The sequence below is a fragment of the Odontesthes bonariensis genome, chromosome 18 (assembly GCF_027942865.1).
Source record: "Odontesthes bonariensis isolate fOdoBon6 chromosome 18, fOdoBon6.hap1, whole genome shotgun sequence".
In the NCBI taxonomy this organism is placed as follows: Eukaryota; Metazoa; Chordata; class Actinopteri; order Atheriniformes; family Atherinopsidae; genus Odontesthes; species Odontesthes bonariensis.
The window spans coordinates 3,131,649-3,154,098 of NC_134523.1; the positions used below are offsets into that span (position 1 = coordinate 3,131,649).

Sequence of the window (22,450 nt, forward strand, 5' to 3'; positions counted from 1 at the left end):
AAAGTCATTACATTTCATTGGAGCACTACCTTTATCAATCTCACTGATGTTCAATAATGGTACAAACATGACTGTGTGGTGATAATACACCATAATGTGTAAAATATCAGTATTCACTGATGTGTGGTCGTCTCATTTATTGTGGACATTTCGAACACGTTTCAGCTATAAGCTGTCATCAAGGTGACAAAGGTAGCTATGTAACAGAGCTAGTGGAGTTAAAGCACCAATAAGCAAGGAGAACACACTACAATTGAAGAGAATCCATCTGTGTGAGAACCTAATAACGCCCAAATAAAAAGGTGACTGTTAAAGACAGAAATTCTAACATATATCATTTAAAAAAAGGCCAGAAAATGTCCTAAATATGCCTAAGCAACATAGGAAAAATAGAGCTAAGAATTCTACATCATTCAACAAAACAATTACCATCCAGGGCAAAAATCTAAACCAGGGTTTACTTTAGAATGCCTAGCGTCATGTTTCAGTTTTTAAACTAAACCACAGCAGGCCATATTTTAAAGGAGACTTATTTTGCCTTATTTTCACAATTTGACACAATTTCCTGAAATCTTATTGAAGTCGCAATGACATATTCTGGTCCAAAAACCAATTAAAATTTGACCTCTGTTCACATTAACCTGTTTTCAGGGTGTGAGTGACCCACTCCACCCCTCTCTTCTCAAGGCTCTGCCTCTGTCAACATCTCAATTACCCTTTAAACACATTATTACCAAAAGGCAGAGCATGCAATAAATAGTCTGAGAGCTAGCACACAGCAAACCAAGCTCAGACCAGCACACTCCAAGCACACCGATCTGAATACTTGATAAGCAGTTTTACTGTGAAATACCGACTTTTCCCTCCTGCAGTTTGGCCACAGATAGATTTCTCTTTTAAGTAAAAGCTTGTTGTGAGGCATTTGTTGAACTGAACCTGTTTGTTAACACCGCAGAACGGCCAGCTGGCAAGTTCATATTCCAATCAAAATGAAATCCTTGGTTTCACCGTTAGTCCATTCCTCTTTGTTCAAGTTTTTAAAGACCAATGTTAGGAGCCGTTGCTATGGACAACTGTTCACAGAAATTAAAAAGTGTATTTTAAAAATCATGGAGCCGCCATTAGAAGTTAGATCTTCCTAGTTGGGATATAAAACAATAAATGAAGTACTAGTAAAGCACTATGTCTTTTCTTTCTTCGGTCAAATTGACTTGTTTGTTGTTAATAGCGTTGCAAAAGAGTTTCAACCACTCGGTTAGATGGTACTGAAAGGATCGGATAATTGGCTAAATTACAATAAAATTGAGTTATTAAGTTAATCTGAAAAGAATTTGGATTGGATCGGGTTACTCGCGATCGGATTAAGACCCCGAGATAACTCGGTTGAAAGTCAAATTAAACGTGTTTGCAGACGGGTGAAGCCCGTGGTGAATCAGACTTTGCGTTCTGCGCATGCTCGAGATTTTTTTCCGGGGTCGTGAACCGGAAGTCGGAAGAGACGATATTACTGTTGTTGTCGCCGTCGGAAAGAAACAAAGAACGCGATGGAGAATGCAACGTTGTGCATCGAGTTTGTGCAACAAGCAGCTCATCACAAACCATATATCCAATGGAGGATAATTACCCTTGCTCAACTCATTCTTATTGTATAAGCTAATCCAACACAAACTACAAAAGCCCAGAACTGGCATAGAAGCCACCCACAAATCAAGTAAATGCGCTTTCTGTTTAATTTGTGGAGAAATTTTATTCAGCAAAATGCTACCATGGTAAAAAAAAAAAAAAGAATCAAATGGGTTAGAATTCTAGTTTTTCTGTCTATTTGATTTATGTCAAAGTGATCCATAACTTATATGAGAGCTTGTCGTGAGACATAAAGAAGGATTAGGCAGGGATTTGCCTAAAAACCTCTAAAGTCACAGAGATGAGAAACAATCTGAAAGAAAAACTAAAATTGTGGGGAAAAAAAAAACCATCACAGTTTGTGATGATGTTCACATTAGTCAGAATTGAAAGAGGGTTTTCTTCCGTTATCACCTAAGATTGAATTTTTCAGGAGATGATAAACAACATTAAACTCTACAGACACAATAGGCCAAGTGTGACTCGTTTGGAAGGGTCGTAGGAGAATGTCTCTATTCTACAGCTCAGGAGGCTCGGTTGAAAGATCACCGGTTCAATATCCAGCTTTTGTGTCTACATGTTGAAGTATCTTTAGGCAAGATACTGAATCCCATATTAGCCCTCACTTGGAAGTTGCTTCGGATTAAAGCATCTGCGAGATAAATGTAATATAATAAAACGTAATCTGAACAAACCACAAGACTTCTGGAACAATGTCCTGTGGACAGACCAGACCAAAGTGGAAATGTTTGGTTATAATACACAGCAGCATGGTTGGAGAAAAACCAAACACAGCACATCAGCACAAACACCTCGCACCAACTGTCAAGCACGGTGGTGGAGGGCTGATGATGTGGGCTGGTTCTGCAGCCACAGGACCTGGGCACCTTGCAGTCATTGAGTCTGTTTACCAAAGTATTCCAGAGTCAAATGTGAGGCCATCTGTCTGACAGCTAAAGCTGGGCTGAAACTGGCTCATCAACAGGACAATGATCCCAAACACAGCAGCAGATCTACAGCAGAATGTCTGAAAAAGGAAAGAATCAAGGAGCTGCAACGGTCCAGTCAAAGTCCAGACCTCAGCCTGGTAGAAATGCTGTGGGGGGACCTTCAGAGAGCTGTGCATAAACCAACCCTGCAAACCTCAACGAGCTGAAGCAGTGATGTCAGGAAGGGAAAATTCTGCCACAGTGATACAAAAGACTGATAAAGTCATCCAGAAAATGATTACTTTATGATTAAGTTATTGCTGCTGAAGCTGTTCAAGCTTGGAGTATTTTTTTGTTAAACGAGTAATGACATGACGTAAATGTCATGTTTTGTTGTTTAAGATTTTATTAAACTATTTTTAGGACCCGGTAAGGCACAATATTTTGTTTGTATTATGTTCTGATATCTCAGTCCTTCGAATTGAAAGAGAGCAATGTTTCTTTTTCACATCACTGTGATGTATTTCATCATTTCTTACGGATCCTATTTGAATTTAAGTCGGATACATAGGTTTTTATCTGTGGAGGAAGGCGGACTGTGTGTCTTTTGAATCTCATTCATAGCAAAGACAACGTTAGAAGAAAAGTGGTGTCATACATGCCACTTACGGATCCATCAGTTTAAGCAAGTGCTTCTTTAGTGAAGATGATTAACCGCAAATGATTTCCAATACGCAGCCTGTACCAGCCGGATGTTGACGGCTCCACCTACAGTGCCTCGAGCGGCTCGTTCATTTGACCAGTGGACCTCTGAAAAGCTTTAGAGATTAAAATCAAACATTGCGTTTCCTCTCTGTCTCTGAAACTCTGGTCAGTTGGCTGCCAGCTAACATTCAGGGTATCTCTCAGCACACAGGTGATGGGCTATCTGCGAACAGTTCATTACACAGTAGCCACATGTAGGCATATTCTTTTCTAGACTAAAAGAAATACATTTTTACACGGAAATGTACAGATATTCTTGAGAATTTAATTACGCTATGATGTGTTGGAGGAGTGTAGAATAGTGGTAATTTCTTGATAGAGTCTGGAAATGGAGTTGTATGGATATGGAGGTTATTTGTATGTGTGCACTACTTTGTCTTTAAGTCTCACGTTGTGAATCAGATTGAAAAAAAAAAAAAAGGGAGTTTTCTCTGTAATTGCTCTGAGACTCGGTTTTAAGAACTGTCTCCAGCCATCTATCCACTCTGATGTGGGTGAGAGGCTATCTGTTACAGTGCTAAATGGGCATACAGGGAGGGGATTTCACCTCATGGCCTGGACGTGTTTGGACAGTGACATATGTTCTATTGTTTTGGCTCTATACACCGCTGTGTTAGCTTTGAAGCAAAACAATAACCATGGGTTCAAAATGCTGACTTCCAGATTTATCTACATCCATTATGACTCTACAGCGTGAGAATTGTCCCGAAACTTTAAAATAAACGTTCTTTAGCTCGAGCTTTGGTTCTCCACAGAAACAGTTGAGTTAAAAAGTTGAATTTCAGAGTAGCTTTTGGCTTTGAGAGACGAGTTAGATCAGCAATACTCATCTTCATTAGGCACTAGTTTGTAGGATTTAAAGGTCTTTATCTGCAGAAGTGGATTTGTCTCAACATTCAAACCATTCGTGCGAATTCCCGTCAATTTAAGTTCGATGCGTTCCATCAAAACATGCCGGCAGATTGCAATCCCCGACAGCAGTGGTGTCCCTCAGCAGGAGGGGACAGCCCCACCACCGCACTTCAAAATTAACACATCCAACCCTAAAATTCACAAATTCTCCAAAAAAAGACTCGATAACAAATACTTTGGGGAAACATTGGGCCTCATCCAACAACCATTCGTACGAACAGATTTGTTCTTAAGTCGTGCGTACAAGTGATTTAAGAGAACTTGCGCATTCCCCAAATTTTTCGTATTTGAGTTTTCTTTCAGGTACGAACAGAATTTACGAGCGATCCAGACCTGTTGTAGAAGTTTCGTAAAGTAGTCCGCTGTTATTCCAATCAAGTTTGCTTGTCTAATTGATTGTATATTTAATTATTTTGAAGATATCATAAATAAATATATACATTATACCCCATAATGATGCTGACATTATTCTGTTTGACTTAAATTATACACTAATTGAAGGTTAATTTGATTCTGTATATAACAAGGTCAATGGGAAGTGTAACCAGCGGCTGACTTGCAACTTTTGGATGCCTTAGCGTGTCAGGCTCTTGAAGAGAACGTGTAGATATCGGCAAACTGCTCTATAGCCCAGAGAAGGCATGCCAGATTATTCTGGCATGCTGCGTTTTGCACAATATTGCCATGAAGGAGGGTCTTCCGCCACCTGAACCAGCCGGCAGACAACATGCCAGAAGACCCCCCTCATGGACCGCCCCATCAAAGTGCCATCATGAGGCAACACCTGATTGCACGGCTTTAGTTGCAGTCATCGAGCGCCGGGCCAGGGTGAGACGTTTTTTTTAAGCCATATCAAACCATTTCTTCCTTATCTCGGTGACATTACGAACTACAGGTGACACCAAATTAACAGCACTTGTAATTGCCTCCCATTTCTTCGCTTTAGTAATTCCACTGCTGACACTGCTAAAAATGACAGATTTTCCTCTTTGGATCTCTGAAAGCAGAACTTCAATCTCAGAGCCCGTAAAGTTGTTTCTTTTGCGCCTTGATGACATTCTCATGACTCATTGAGATGGGAAGCGTAGCCTAGTATGGTATAATTTTGGGCGTGGAGTATGCAAATCTACTATCCTCGTGCACGTGCAATTAAATACACACGGGTGGCATTCATCATTTACGCAGGTCGTTTACACACTTTTCCGAAGTTAAGAGCGTTTGCTGAATCTGACGTGGCGTGTTCGTACGAGACCTTCTTATGAAAAAAAGTAAGAAATTTAGAATAAGAATATGAAAATGTTCTCACGTGAGGCCCAATGCAACCCCCCCCCCCCCCACACACACAGTTTGTCTCGATTTAAGCATCAAGTCGGCAAATTTTATTTTAACAGGTAGGTACCATCTTATATTCCAGCTATCTTGCCTATTAAATTCAGGTCAGGATGAAGATCAGTGAAGACAAATCTTAGGTTGCTGCATTTTGGGGGGAAAAAAAGAATCTCGGGTGAAAATGTGTATCATGAAAAATCATGAAAAGGGTGCTACATTAAGACCAAAAACACTCAAGTTTGCTGTGTTAACAAAGTGAGCTTTTCTGCTCGGCTGTGCATCTACATCTGACAGACTCGTGTGTTTGGTGGATTATCTCGTCAGAATTTGAATATTTGAAAACAAATCTGCAAGTTCGATTTATGGAACTTCTTTTTACATTTAAAATTCCCAATCTAACGTAGGAACTAAGCTTTGCTCAAAACCAAGCTCTTAGCAACTTGTTTCAAACAAGCTCAAAATCTTTTGTTTGATTTCAGCAAATTCTCTCCTGCTTTCTTCATTACACATGCATGAATTAGACTTAAATGGCCGTGCTTAGTGTGCATGTTTTATTCAGTCATTTAGGCGATAGTTTTATTGAAAAGGACTGTTTAGGAGGCAGTAACACCAGTCGACGTCTCCAGCTCTAACTCTCATTAATGAAATATGATTCTACCGGCATGTTTTTAGGAGGTAAATGCAAACGAGGGCTATATTTAGCTAACCGTGCAGCCATAAAGGACTTAAGACCATTCATTATTGCTCTGTACAACAAGGTTTTCGAAAAGCTGAACCTTTTGGGGATCAGTGCTGAATATTTATGGCCACTTGAGGAATTAAGACTAGGAAGCACAAATAAGATGGAAGCAATACACTTTGTTTTTCTATTTTCGGAGGTGTATTTCACACCTAATTGGCTGGCTGTTGGAGCATGCCTGCGAGCCAGACCTGAGGTAGCATTAGGCTTTCCAGACAGTTGTATTATAGATCTCTTTCTTTTGACTCACTTAATTTCCCAAGGTGCACTGCTGCACTTTGCCTTCCATATTTCTTTTTTCCTGCCAGGGTCTGAGGTGGGATTTTCAGGCCCCCCTTTGCAGGTCCAGCAATGAACTCTCCAAATGTACCCGAAAGGGGAGAGTTTCAAAATGCAGATGAGCCATTAATATCTTAATAAAACAAAACTTTTCAGCATCTCTTTCAGGAATGGGTCGAGCGGTGCTTGTTTTCTTTCTCTCTTTCAGGGCTGAGTTTTCCCCCACACGATTATTTCAGCTTTCCTCTGAACATTTGCTGGGTTCTCTTTAAATGCACCACCAATAACGGAATAATAACCTACCTTTCTTTCAAAAAACAAACCAAACCGAAGACTTTTTTTTCTCCGAAGCCCATTACGTTGGCGCTAAATGCAGTTTGGTTTCATCATCCATGCAAGTAGCTCAGTAAGGCCTGGTGACCAGTGCATTCAAAAGCGGGACCTTTTGAATTATTACAAAATTGTCAAATTTGAATCGTCTTCGTGGTCCCAGAATCAACACACCTCCAAAAGGCAGCCCCGTAGTGAGACCGGCTGCTGGCATTTGTGAAAATATGGGTTTTTTGTTTAGCTACAAGTTGGTACAGGTTAACTGCGCTGCCTCATTCAGCTGGAACAAGTGGGCTGTCGGAGGGATAGACGATGACCTGATCTGGCCCTGCTCATAGATGGCTGTTCCATCTCTCCATCACCATAGGTACAGAACCTGAGTGTCATCCTGGACTCCACCCTTTCATTTCGATCCCACATCAAGAGTATCACTAAAACTGCCTTTTTTCACCCCAGAAAGAAGCCAAGACTCCGGCCCTCACTATCCGACTCAGTAACAGAGACCCTCATCCACTCATTTATCTCCTCCCGTCTGGACTAAATCAAATCAAATTTATTCGTATAGCACATTTCATGTACAAAACAATTCAAAGTGCTTCACATGAAATAAAAGCATTGCAGCGGGGAGTGGAAGAAGCATTAAAAATACATAAAAGAATATAAAGAGAAACAATTAAAATCATTTAACAGTAAAATAAAACGAGCAACAGTCCAGATAAGTTCAAAGATATCGTGCAGATTTCATGCATAGACACATGAGAACAGAAATGTTTTTAACCTGGATTTAAAAATGTCTCCATTTGGTGAAAGTTTAATCTCCACTGGCAGTTTGTTCCACTTGTTTGCAGCATAACAGCTAAATGCTGCTTCTCCATGTTTAGTCTGGACTCTGGACTGGACCAGCTGACCTGAGTCCTTGGATCTAAGAGCTCTGCTGGGTTTATATTCTCTGAACAGATCACAGATGTAAACCATCAGCAGGCTTTTAAAATCTATTCTGTGACTGACTGGAAGCCAGAGTAAAGATTTTAAAGCTGCTGTGATGTGTTCAGATCTCTTAGTCCGGGTTAAACCTCCAGCAGCAGCGTTCTGGATGAGCTGCAGATGTTTAATGCTCTTTGTGGGAAGTCCAGTTAAAAGAGCGTTACAGTGATGGAGTCTGCTGGAGATGAATGCATGGATGAGTTTCTCCTGGTCTGTTTGGGAGAGGAAACCTTCAATTCTGTTGATATTTCTGAGGTGGTAAAAAGCTGCCTTGGTGCCAGCTTTGATGTGGCTGCTGAAAGTCAGATCTGAGTCTATCAACTACTGCAATGGTGTCCTGCCTGGGCTGCCCAGTAAGGCCCTTGACAGGTTGCAGTGTGTTCAAAACTCAGCTGCCAGGGTGCTAACTCACACCAAGCCCTGGCAGCACATCACCCCCATCCTAAAGCAACTTCACTGGCTGCCAGTCAAAGCACGCATCACCTATAAAATCCTTCTCTTGACCTACAAATCTCTCCACTCACTTGCACCTAAGCACATCTCTGATCTCCTCCACCCCTACTCCCAGTCGTGGCTTCTGCCCTCCGCAGACCGGGACCTACTTTCCGTTCCTCGCACCAGACTAAAAACATATGGAGATAGGGCTTTCTTTTCAACTGCCCCTACCCTATGGAACAATCTACCACTTCACATCCGTTCTGCCCCCTCTCTACTACAGTTCAAAAAGAATCTAAAAACACATCTCTTCTCCATGTCCTACTCTTCTGAAACCCACCCCCCGGCCCTACCCATCTTTTCTTTTGTTAAAGCGACCTTGGGTACCCTGAAAGGCGCTATATAAGTCCAAGTTGTTATTATTATTATTATTATTATTATTATGGGTCGGGGCGGTAGACGGGGGAAGCTGACTGACCGCTAGTTAGAGTAGGATGGACAACAGTGTTGAGTCAGAAGTAAGAACCCTTTCACGCTGGCTGCATCTATGTTTCCTGTTAGGTCCTTATAGGAACCCCGTTGGCCGTCTGCGTTCTGGATGTTACAGATTTTAATGAGATTTTAACCGTTGGAGGAGATTTGTTTTGGTTTTTGAGCTTTGTTGATGTGGGAGGGAGGGTCGTCACTCGTGTTGATGCATCTCACGATGCTGATTTATTGCATTGCAGCCGCCTGCTGTTATCCCAGTTACCACACTTCTATTCTATTCAAATCAAATTTTATTTTTCTCAACTCATGATTCAGTCAGTCTTCATATTATGTCGCAGCCAGCAAGCCAGGTTGTAACCGAGTGTGAGGAAGGCTGCATTTCCACCACAGGAACATTTTCCAGGAACTTTTCCAGGTCTTTTAGGAGGTCTGGCACTGGTATAGAGGCAGCACTTTTGAGACCACCTTGAGCCTTTGGTATGGAGATGGCAGCACTGAACTTCTCATATTGGTCAAGTATTTACACCGTTTATCCTATTTCCAGATTCCAGACAGTCTACTCCTCTTTACACCTCTTACAGAGCAGTGATGGACGGAAGTGATTAGAGAGGAGACTGGGTTGGCACATCCTTGTTTTTGTGGCATCATTTTAACCTTCACCAACGCATCATCAGACCACAGGCAGCGGGACGGAGGAGAAGGGAGGCGAGGAATTGAAATTTGACCAATGAGATGAATCTCCTGCTTTTATTTCCACCTTTTTGTTTCAGTTATCGCAGATTTAATATCCGCAGTGGCTCATAGAATCTGTTAAATTTAAGTCTGTTTAATTTTAGGGAGTCGTTATCTCTCTCTGCAAACACAGCATTCTAACTGAGTCATGAATGCCTGTTTCAATCAACTGAGAAGATGGGGGGGCACCGTGGGGTGCAGTGGTGGAGTGAGCTGTACAATGAATAATAGAGAAATAATGATTGTGACACCAAAAGGAAAAAAAACCCAAAAACGCCTTGAAATCAAAGCAATAAAATGTTAATCTCTGATTATGCTCTCAGGCACAAATGAAAGAAGACCCAAAACCCCATAGAAATGTGCGACATGGATATAATCTCAGAGAATGGAGCTCTTTGTCTGTAGCTGTCTGTAGGCTCTGATCAGTGCATAGTGCTGCTCTCATGGCAGACAACAAAGGCAGCATCCGTGATGAAAAATAAGTGATTTTTTTCACAGCAGTTATGTTCCAAGGCACAAATAAAAACCTCCGTGTCCCGTAGAAATGTGTAACATGAACTGATTTTGAGTTTATGCAACCAAACTTTCTGGTTTAACTAGGCCTTTTCAAGCATCACTTTTAAACTGGGACTTATTGGCTCTTGATGCACATCAGTGTGATGCGGGAAAGTACGGAGGACAAATAAGGAGAAAGCTTGGGGAAAGTTGATCTGTCGGAGATGTGGTTCTGAACCAGCAAGTTAGCTAGTGATAGAATCGAAATGGTCTGTGTGTGTGTATGCCTTAATGTGCGAGTTTCCTGCTTAACAAGAACATCATTTGTGTGTGAAAAGGGGCTACTGGTTGTGTAGGAAGTTCTGTAATCCACTGTTTTAAAGCAATTTAGACTTCTTTTGAAGTACTTTTCTTACACACATTCCCGAGACTGAAACTCCGATTGACCAACCCAGGGGCCGAGATACCGCAGTTCACAACTTTGGCTTCCAGCCTGCGAAACACACCGGCTTGCTGGCTTTTGTCGCCTCTTCAACATGACAAAAGTGTATTTGTATGGCTGCGCATTTGCAGGGCTCAGACAGAGATCTGTCTTTATCTCCCGACTAGAACCAGGAAATACGACCATATTAGTCCAGCGCTCAGGTCTCTGCACTGGCTTCCTGTCGCTCAGAGAATAGACTTTAAAACAGCTCTGCTTGTGTACAAGTCTCTTCATGGTCAAGCGCCAAAGTACATCTCTGAGATGTTAGAGCCATATGAACCAACTGGGGCTCTGAGAACCTCAGGGAGGGGTCTCCTGCTGGGGCCCAGAGTCAGGACTAAACAAGGTGAGGCTGCGTTTCAGTTTTATGCTCCTAACATCTGGAACAGTCTTCCAGAAGATGTGAGACAGGCCTCAGCTCTGACAATGTTTAAATCCAGGCTGAAAACAGTTCTATTTAGCTGTGCATATGACACCTGAAAGTATTTTATCTGCACTCTTCACTTTTAAATGAATGAATGAATGATTATTTTTTATGTTTTTTTTTTTTTGGAATGATTTTATTGCCTTCTTGTGATTTTATGTAGCTGTAAAGCACTTTGAATTACCTTGTGTACGAATTGTGCTGTACAAATAAACTTGCCTTGCCTTTATGACAGTGGTGTTACATCTCACAACTGTGGGCGGAGCCAAAGAGCAAAGGAAAATATCCAATGCTCTGGTGTTGCTTTAAAATAGATTATGTCCATTTGAAAAAATGCAAAGTAATGGGTGATATGTTCACAAAGACAACAAGTTATTCTATGTAGTAGAAATGCTTTTTGGACTTGTGACTCACTGAAAACATTTGGTGCATTTTATACACAAAAAAAGAAGAAGATAGAAGCACAGAGCTGTCGTGCAGCAAAGGGATAAGGTTTGCTTTTAGAACCGCCGCAGTCGTAGAGGCTTAAATCGTTTTCAAATCGTTGCACTCTGATTATGTTTATTTTTCATCATTACCGGTATCTCATCCTAATGTGTCGCTATGTGTGAATGTCTTTTCTTAGACTTCCAGTGGGTCCAAGGAGATGTTTGTGAAGTGCAGCTGATGGTCTACAACCCGATGCCTTATGAGCTTCGCGTGGAGAACATGGTGGGTGAAATTCACGACACGCCAATGTAAACGCACCACAACCCCGTATTTTGAACGAGAGTCAGTGATTTGAATGCTGCGTCATTCTGAATGTACACGCAGCTTTTTGACAACTCATGGTTGCTGCCCCCCCCCCCCCCCCACTGCGCTCGCCTAAAAACGTTTCAAAATGGACGCGTTGTCCTTCTTGATCACCTTATTACGGTGCATTAACAGAATTTGGACAAATGAATACCATAATGATTGCATTAGCATGGTTGCCGCGATTTCGTGCCCGCCATATATACCGGCGCAAGTCGATGCGCCAGTAGTTGCAATTTTCTCCGTCACAGAGGTGGCGCTGCTACGTGAAGGTTACCGCTACTCTACAACCACGAAAGTGGAGAAGAAAACAATGAAGAGCAGGAATACTGTCATTAATGATACTGCTGCAGTATTCGGATCATTTTAATTTTTTAATTCAGTTAATAGAGGTGAAGGTCTGAAGCCCCCGGCATCAACAGAGTCTCTGCCCTCTTCTTTGCCTTCACGTGTCTGTCCCGTAGCTTCTTCCACACATTCTTACAGAACTCTCCCTCTTTCCCCAAAGTTCTGCCCATCTCTGTGCACCAGTTTTGGGAGTTTACGTTGGTCCCTGTGCTGTTTCACTGCAGTTTCGTACAGCTGCCTGTACAAACGCACCTCCTCACTGAGCCGGTCTCACATCGGTCCATCCGGTCTGTCGTTGTTGGTGCCGCCAAGTTACAAAAATCGACTGGTGCACGACACCGCGCTGCGTCGTCTTTTCAAGGGAAGCGCCAGGCCTGAAACGTCATTTTGACGTCACGGGCCGCCACCGCCGTGAGCAACGCATCAACTGTAAATCCGGGGAAATGTCTTCATGCCTCTGGAAACAAGAAAACATCTCTAGCAGTAGAAACCCCATTTTGTGGTACCATTAATGTTTGTTAATTATTTCAATCCCAGTCCTGTCAGACCATGCCCTTTTGCGTTCTTTGTGCAAACTAAAGGTTTAAAAAACAAAAACAACATTCGACATCAGAGGCTCTGTTGCATTCATTTGTAATTGATGCACTTTGTTAGACCCTGACCACTCATTTTGAAACGTGCACGGGCACACGAACACGGCCACGGCCACATGGGACGACTTTGAAATGCAAAGCTTTCATGCGGCCCAGTAAAAGGCCAACGGAGACGGGCCCGTTCTCAGCTGTTTGATAGCAGTCACACACAGAATTGCACACAATATGCGACGTGTCAAAAGTGATATTGCTTTAATTACTTGGAAAGTCCAGAATAAATTGCCATGAAAGTTTTCGCGAGCAGAGACAACGGGCCTCTTAATTGTAGCAGCTGTCCCTGAGCCGATGCCAAATGAAGCCGGGCAGTTCTCGCTGGTTGTTTCATAACAACACGAACGGTCACAGACACGGGAAGTGGAGGCAGAAAAGTGTCTCAAGTGAAGCGGTGAGCACCAGCCAGAAGTCTTTGGACATTAATGTGCATTAAAGCTGGAGTGAGGCAAATCCTTTCAAAGAGTGAAATACGATACCGTGCTTCTGTTTTTTCCAGTTCTTGGGGAAAATGTGTTTAATCAGACTCAGAAGAAAAAGAGTTATCGAGAGTGATCAGACTGAAAAGTGTTACCAGTCCATGTCTTAATAGTCTAGATTCCAGTAATCCACAGTCAGAAAAGTGAACAAATGGAAAAGATACAAGACCACAGTCAGCATTGTCAGGTATGGTTGACCAACACAGATCACCCCGGGAGCAATTTATGTCCGATTTTTGCAAGGTTGTAAAGGAGGAGCGGGTAACCTCTAAACCAAGATTATGTCTTTCACATTGACTCATCTAGATGTTCATGGGGGGTACTAAGTATGCACCATACATGGCAGGGTCACTAGGATTAACTGCTGGCCACCTGGTTATCGGTGATAGAGCAATTCTGAAGAAAAGACGAGGACATCTGTGCATGAACAGTATCTTCACTGGAGGGGGGGGGGGGGGGGGGTGCAGCTCGACAGGGATCATGAGCACTAAAGTCATTCTGCCAAAGAATAATAAAGTAAAAATGAAAACTAATGTTTTCAGTCGGCCAAATCGAAGTCTGGATGGTAATTAAATGCAGATGCTGCGGAAGGGCCTGAAGGGAGCGGGTGTCATGTGATCAAATCTCCACCATCCCAGAGTGGCGTGGAGGTGTTCTGTATGCAGGAATGGGCTGAGATCCTTCCAGCTGGTGTGCAGAGCAGTGATCACCTGAAGTTCTTAGCTGTAGCTAACGCTGCACGATCCTAAAAGCAAAGGGTCGCGCACTTTTTCTGTCGTTTTTGTTTATAAAAATGACTGTAATTTCATATCTGCTGCGTTTGGGCGGCGGGACCGAAACATTATACCCATATTTTTAAACAAAACAAACATTCCGGTTGTGTCTTCTTTTATCGACTCTGAGGACGTCGGCTCACAGCCGGCTGCCGTTCTGCTGGACAGACAGAGGTGAGGGCTGTTTGGGGACTCTCGTCAGCAGAATTTGTCCAACACTAATTGTTTTTTTTTTGTTTTTTAAAAAAAGGAACAAAAACTAAAAAAAAAAAAAAAAAACTGAGTTGGCAACAGTGATGAGAAACTAGAAAAGAGAGGGAAAGGTTGATGTGCCGCCCAGCCCCAGTATAAGCTGGGTTCTCTTTATCTACTTTTTGGAGTTGTACTAAACTCTGTTGATGTTTAAGTCAAATTTAGTCACAGATACTGAAAATTCTTAGAGATTTACAAACAAATAAAACTGAATAATTGATAAATGTACTCATCCAACTATCACGTTGTTATTTATCAAGCAAATTCTTCAATTATTTGCCACTTTTCACCTTTTCATAGGTGAGGATCTGTCGCTTAATGTCCTCCAACGCGTTTGCAGCCTTCGTGCTTCGCCATCCTGCATCATAAGGGATGGAGTGTTGTAGAACTGAATAAGGGTTGCGTCGTCCAAACCAGAAACAAACCTGAAGGAGGAAAAAACACAACAACTGTGAACGAAATCCACAAAAGGAAAAAATTCTCAGAGCTCTTCTTTATCTCTGGGAATATATTATATCATTTAATCTTTCATGTTGGAAGACGCTGGTCATGAGCTTATTGATCAGAAGCCTTTTGCAGTGCCCTGCTTGTTTAGTTTCTTATAATTCACATCTCCTAGAAGCGGCGATGGAAGCCACGCTGAAAGATATCGTGGACTTACAGGAAGTCGCACTCCATGTGCACGTGTTGCTCCTCGGTTTCTTTTTTTTTTTTTTTTTTCTCGCTCAGCTCATGAATCAGAGTCCCACAAATGAAGTCCCACAAACTGAAAGGGAGCCCTTTAACCTTAAGTGGATATCCCAGAGACCTTTTCTTTGTTTTCTGGGAAACTCTACCTTTAAGCAATCATTGAGTTCTGCTCCCAGAGCAAAGCTTTTTGAGGCCTGCCTTTTTTTTTAAGTTGAAACAATTGAAAGGACAAGGTGAAACTGTCGTGATGCTGGCATCAATTTTATCCCACCTAGAGGTGAATCGATCAGGTCACAGATGGAGGCTGAGGCCCATTACAGCTCCATGGCAGCTGGGAACCTCGCATGGTGTCGTAAAGGCATGCAGGTAGAGACAGACAGGCCGCCAAGAGCTAATCTGTACCCCAGACAAAATGACTGGCGGTGGGTAGACTGAAGTGACCATCTATCAAGAGCGTACAGAAAGCAACTCTGTGAGCCACACAAGGAAACAAACACAGAAGGTGACTTTCCCCTTTTTTTTCAACAAGGTGACCGCGTAGTTGGGCGAGACGGACCTTTCTCAGTCACCACACGACTTCAACGCTAATACCCAGCTCTGCTTTGTGCTTTATAGATTTTCTATTTAAGTGGTGATTTTTTTTTCCTACTGACTGAACTCTCACTCTTTCACCAAAAGAGGCTTTTACCATCCCATCCACAAACAATCCAACAGTCTGGATATTTACTTGCCTCTTCTCAGAATGTGAAATGATTCATACAGTTTCATCTGTTATTTTCCCTCTCACGGGTCAGCCAGGATATGTGCTGTAAACATGCATTTCATTTCCGTTTGACACGGCAGAAGAAGATAATGTCTCATATTTTCCAGTTGTTTTAATGTGGCGTGTTTAAGGAAAAATGTGTGAATTCTCTCATTCTGTCAGAATGTGCAGGAATGTGCTGGGACAAAGAAATCGTAACGTTTAAAGAAAAATCCCCATTATCCGAGCATCAGTCAAAGCAAAACAAAAGGTTAACTGCAAACTGTCAGCAGAATGAAGTCGGTGCTGCACCGACTTAAACATGCTTTAATCGTTACTGTTGGTTAAAACAAGCTAATTAACCTTTTCAAGGCAGAATGCAAATAAACTGTTTCCAATAGGTTAAAGCTGCGACTTGTGCTATTTAATAACGGCATTTAATGTGCTGATGTGAAAGCAAGGGGCACTTAAATCACAGCTACGGCACCTCAGAGGCTCAGCTCCTCGGCAGCTCTCTCTCCTGTGAGGTAGTGTCTGCTGTTAGGGATTGATGCAATCATTACGTCACCCCCGTCTGCCTCGTCGCACATGCTGGTGCACACGGGGAATGTAAATACTCTTATTCTGAGGGGCCGTGATAGCACATTTGTTAAAGCCACAGCGGGGATGTATGTATGATTTAAAACCTGCTGTATATTTCTGTTGGATACCTTCATGGAGACATTTCTGAAACATCAGCTGGTTGATACGACCGCCTGCAATGAGTTTGACACACCGCTTTAAACCCAGAGCCAAGTTTTTCTTCACCAATTCAACCTCGATTCATTTCATCACTGCAGACTTTGTAAACCCAAAATACAAAAACGAGAAATGAGGTCGAACGAAGGAACGGTTTCAATTCTGACACGTGATGTCGGCAGGATATTGCAACCATGATCTGGAAAGCAGTATACATGAAAGGCTGAGTCTACGAGGAGCAAAGATGAACAGAAGATCTCTATTTTGTCGACAAATTCATAAAAAAATCATTGAACCGTGGGGAACGTCATTAAACCATTCAAGGAATCTGGCGTAGTTTAGTTGTGTAAAGGCTGCAGGCCGAGGTTGGAAATCTGTGATCCTCACTGTATCAAGAACCGTCATGGTCAGTGTAATGCTTTCTTCAAGAAAATGAAAAAGTAGGCATGAAAATAAAGATCTTCCATGTTTTCAGATCACTTTGGGTTTGGGTTGTTGCATTGGAATAAGATTATTCACAGTAATGGGCCTGGGTAGACCACAGCTATCCCGATTTTAATCGTGTTCTTTATTTTAAGTCGGCCTGCAGTGCAGTATCAATAATAAATTATACACTTGCGATAGGCCTAAACCAACGCTACTGATGCCGTGAAGTGCTGATAATGCGGCTGATCTGGCAACTTCTCTGGGCTCGGGGGCATCTGGGATGGACCCTCACGGTGGATTGGTGTCAGATTAATGAGTATTCCAGATCTTTGTTGGAATTGAAAATGGATGCTCACCACTAAAGATGAAAAGGAGCGTCCAGACTGTTAACATCAACCAGTCCAAAAGCCAGGCTCTGTGATGGTTTGGATCAGTTTATCAGTGGTCTTGGCAAAGCTCATTTACTCCTCTGTGAGGGCAGCATTTATATGGAAAAGCAGATTGAAATTCTAAAGCAACATGAATGTAGAAGATGACATAAAACCACATTCTGCACCCATAACAAAGACATGGCTGAGGAAGAATAGGGTTTGGGTTCTGGACTGGCCTTCATATTGTTTCCAATTAGATAAAAGCCAAACTAGGAGTCGGAATTTTTAGTTTAAATTCTATTCACATTCTATTTAATTTAAGGACCTTTCGGACAGCCACAGCAAGCTTTTTAAAATGCAGTAAAACACATTGACTCGACAGATTCTACCACCTGAGAATAATCATTGGACATTGTACGGCTGAATTTGAAGCCTTCCTGTTAACTCTTCCTTCTGTGCTGTGATCTGTGAGACTTATTTTCAGTCGCCTCTCAGGCATACAGTGGTTTCCCACTGTAAAGAATCGTCCGTGCCCACACTGGCAGAGATTTTCTCCTCCTGACGTTACGGGCAGATAAAGATGATGGATCACATGAAACGCTTTTCGAGAATTGGTATTGGAGAATCTCCCAGCTGCACTTCGCTCCTCTTTTCCATTAAACAAAGGAGAGGCACGTTACAAAGGAATGCACAAAGTGTTAAAGTTGACAAATGTGATTACTTTTGTTGAAGTTTTCCTCTCAGGAGTGATTGGTTTCTGCCCAGTGGTGTTTCCACTTCAATATTTAATAAAAAGCTTCATTTGTTCGTACATCTGCACTATATGCTGATTGTTATTCCTGCTGTGCTGTTCTCAGGGTCTGCTGACTTCTGGAGTGGAGTTTGAGTCCCTGCCTGCTGCGCTGTCCCTGCCGGCTGAGTCTGGCTTGTACCCCGTCACTCTGGTTGGACTCCCTCGCACCGCTGGCAACATCACTGTGAACGGTCAGTCCAGCAGACAGGCTCCTTTAACTCGGATGTGTCTCAGATGAGCTGTTTTTCTCTTGTATACACTGTGTACTCATATCTCTTATTTCCAAAGTTATTTTGTAACCCTCGTTAGTCCAAGCATTGTCGCCTGAGAGTTGTTCATTTGATTGCAGGTTATCACACATCAGTGTTTGGTGTCGCAAGCGATTGCCTGCTGGAAGATCTACCTGGTGTGAAGACCAGTGGCTGTTTAGTGGAAGTCATTCCCTCTCTGCCTCGGCTCCAGCTCAGCACATCATTACCACGGTTAGAGACTTTTGTACGGTGTAGCCAGATGCAACCCCTGCTAGATGCTGTTGTCATTGGGACCTTTGCCGCCAAAGCAGTTGGGAGCTTAGCACACCCGACATTGAACCAGTTGTTGGCATAAAACAGAAAATTAACCAACCTCTATGTTTAAATCTATTGCCATTCTAGGCACGGCAATTTTATTTGTAGAGCACAATTCGTACACAAGGCAATTCAAAGTATTTGTATTTGTATTTGTTTATTTATTTCAAGCCAGAATTTAAAAAATAAATTAAAAAAATATATATACATATTTATAAATAACAGTCACTTATGCCCACTGGGCATAGAAAACAACAAATAATAAATTAAACAACAGAATACCAGCTTGAAAAGGAGTGGGATGAAGACAAGCTTATTTACTCCCACCCCCATCCAATCCGCAATAGTTTACATGTTTTCAATTCCCACTATACTCCGTAGTCAACTGCATCAACAGTATTCATAAGTTTACATATAATATACATAACTGCAACATATACATATATATAGCCATAACATACACCTATTATATATCACACATACATACTATACACACGTGATCACCCCATCGGTCATCATCACCATCCCCCATACTCATCATTATTTACCAATTATTATCCTCAAAAAGCAAAACAAAAAATAATGATGGTACCTGCGAACACCAAGTAACAGTCAAACGCCCTAAAGTGCTTTACAGCTACATAAAAAAAAATAAAAAATCATTAATTAATTAATTTAAAAGTGAAGAGTGCAGATAAAATACTTCCGGATGCTAAATAGAACTGTTTTCAGCCTGGATTTAAACTAGTGGTGGGCATAGATTAATTTTTTTAATCTAGATTAATCTCACTGAAATCTTGAAATTAATCTAGATTAATCTAGATTAAAATGGCTCATTCAGGGGTCCGGCAATCCGCGGGGTTCACGGAAACAGACGTGTAAACTTTAGTTCCTATCCAAACAATAGTCGTTTAATCCTGAGACTGTGCTTCAATCGAGTGCTTCAATACAATAGTGTAGTAACCCCACGCATACCTTTCTCACTGCAATTAAGTTTTATTTCTGATTTATTTTGGATTTTATTTCGAATTTAGTTTCTTTTTCACAGCTGCCTCTGCTATTCCTGCTCTTCTCAGGTGTACCTAATGTAGTTTTACATCATTTGTAACGTGATGTATATCTTGAATAACAAATTGTAAATAACAACACATTTATTCGTGTCCCTACCCTCACTTTCTCGCGGGGGTGCTGCACAGCCGCGGGGCCTTTAAAAATTGAACATTCTAAATGTGACGTCACGAGCTACCAAAGCTACCAAAGCAAATTCTCAAGCGAAGCTTCTCCAGCGAGGTCGCTCTTGGTGAACACGCAGCATTAGGGCAGACCAGCTTATTCACATGCATGGCTCCAGCAGTTTCTCTAGCTTGGCCAACTTCTCATATTCAGCACTTGTTGGGAGGGCCAGGTGGTGCTGCTGGTGCGTTGTGTGCAGTGCGTCTCTGTTGCGCCACACGCGCTTGATCATCTCGAGGGTGGAATTCCACCGTGTTGGAACATCTTGCACGAGCGGCTCCTGAACTTGCCCGAGGGAGGTTTGCTGGACTTTCAGCTCGTCTGCGTTGGCCGGACTGTGTTTGATATAAAGTGATATAAAGTTTGGTAAAAGTCATCACAGTTTGCTTACCTATTTTGACCCAGTTCCCAACCCAACTTTGAGAATAGATTAACGGCGATATTTTTTATATCGCCCGATAAGACTCTCAAATTATCGCAGCACGTTAACACCGATAACGGCCCACCACTAATTTAAACATTGTCAGAGTTGAGGCCTGTCTCACACCTCATGGAAGGCTGTTCCAGATGTTAGGAGCATAAAACTGAAACGCAGCCTCACCTTGTTTAGTCCTGACTCCGGGCACCAGCAGGAGACCCCTCCCTGATGTTCTCGCATCTAGCTTGCTTCATCAAAGTCAGAACCATAAAAATCTCCGCTTTAAAATAAGTCAATAAGTCAAAGCAGCCGTTTAAGAACATGAACCGTGTTTTCCTCTCATTTTCCTGCTGTTTAATGACTTCCTGTTGCCAGTTGCATCTTTAAACACTGCACAATACACCAATAAGGCGACAGTTTCAATAACCTTTTCAAAAACAGCTTTGCAGCGCCTCTTTAGAAACATGGCGGTTGGTCTTAACATCACCAGCTGGCAGTTAATAGAAACTGCTCCAAACGGTGTTTATGAATTCTGTCTGCGGCGCTGTTGTCAAACACCGCTCACGTATAAATAAGAAGTTTCATCAGAATTTATGTAGAAAAATTTTAAATACACATTAAGTAAAGTAAAGCTAAAAAGCTTTACTATCATTCTTCAGCTTCTTTATTCCCTAGCTAGTTGATTACCCTTCAATGTAGAAACTTTTTAACAGTTGGTAAGAGACGGGGGGACGGGCAGTCTCAGCAAGCCCACTGCTGCCCAGTTGCCCCAGAAATGGCATCGTGTAGTTATGGAAGTCATTTTTTGCCCTCATCATCGGTCATTGTTCCTGTGCTTGTGATATCAGAGCTCTCAGTGGGTCGGAAAATAACACTGGATGGGAATTGACTGAGAATAAAACCGCGAGCGGTATGGTGAAGCATAAAGATGAACAGAAAACCACCACAAAAACTGACCTGTACACTGGCTGAACCAGGATGCCGTTATTGCTATTTAATAAACATTTGGCTTTATTGTGGTCTGCAGAAAGTAATGGTCAAGCTGAACTGAAAAATATGAAAATACACTGACCGCATTCTACTTTGTGTTTTCCAGATAAGTAAAAAGATATTAACTGATGTGTGCTTCTGGCTGCTTTGATACATCCTCATGTAGATGATGAACTGTGGGGCAGGCCGGTATAAATGAAAGGAAAAGTTCCAGGGCTGCAGGCTGTAAAAGTTAATGCAGAGTGTTAATGTGCAAACAGAAAGCAACAGGCCAGAAAAAGAAAAAGTCCAAGTCATAGCAGAAGGGATGAAACTGATAATTATTTAGAGCATTTAGTAAGCTGGCTGTCTCTGCCAGGTTAAACATCCATGGTGCAGGTGAATTTGTTTCCATGACCATCCTGTGAGGTGGAATTTTTCAATGCAGTAAAATGAGCAAACAACATGAGAGAGTTAATTTACTACCAGGAAATGGCAAGTAAACCACCCAGCTGGAGTTTTGTAAATCACTCAGAGAGCAGAGCTGCTGCAAAATCCACTATTTAGGTCATGCCCGTGAGTACAGCACTTCAGCAGCTTTTGATGTGGAAAATCTTTTTATTCTCTGGTGCTAGAAGAGCACTGTAGCAGAAAGACAAAGTAAATAGAATACAAAATATTATATCTGCTCTCTGGGGTGTTTTCACAGCGTCCACAGGGAGACTTCAAAGCATTAACAGGTTCCACGAGCTGCCTCATTGACTTCTTGCCTGCAACACCCGAGCTTCACTTTCACAAATTCCCGTATCTTCCTCCATGTTTCGTGGAGCACTTTTAGTTTCAGGCTTATGCCAGATATTTCTGTTTTAATTTCAGAATGAATTTGTTCCGGTTCATTGGATTAGAAATGTTTAGAAAGTTAGTACCGTAGCTGCCTTTTGCATAAACATCTTTGTATTTTTTCTAAGTCAAATTTGTGAAACAAACTAAAGCATTTGAATTGATTCTGACTGCTACAAGGTGAGAGTTGTGAATCCTCCGGCCCCCTCCACCCACCGTTGGCGTAATGCATTCCCCAGCCTCTAACCCTAACCCTAACCATCACAGCTGAATGCCTGACCCTAACCATGTACTCTAAACCATTTTGGCCCCTTTAAACCCGTAGTGGGCCCCCATTAAAAAAAAAAAAAAAAAAAAAACTAGGGCTGGGCAACGATTAAAATGTTTAATCTAATTAATCACATGATTTCCCTGATTAATCACGATT

At 42.0% G+C, this 22,450-nt stretch overlaps 1 protein-coding gene across 2 annotated transcripts in view; it reads left to right on the forward strand.

The window, feature by feature from the left end:
• Window positions 1–22,450, forward strand: part of trappc9 (trafficking protein particle complex subunit 9) — a 242,679-nt gene that overhangs the window by 40,241 nt on the left and 179,988 nt on the right. For both annotated transcript variants that reach the window (XM_075449744.1, XM_075449745.1), the window contains 3 exons: window positions 11,575–11,660; window positions 18,062–18,188; window positions 18,347–18,479. In XM_075449744.1, the coding sequence (XP_075305859.1) occupies window positions 11,575–11,660; window positions 18,062–18,188; window positions 18,347–18,479 (346 nt within the window). The remainder of the gene's footprint in view (window positions 1–11,574; window positions 11,661–18,061; window positions 18,189–18,346; window positions 18,480–22,450) is intronic.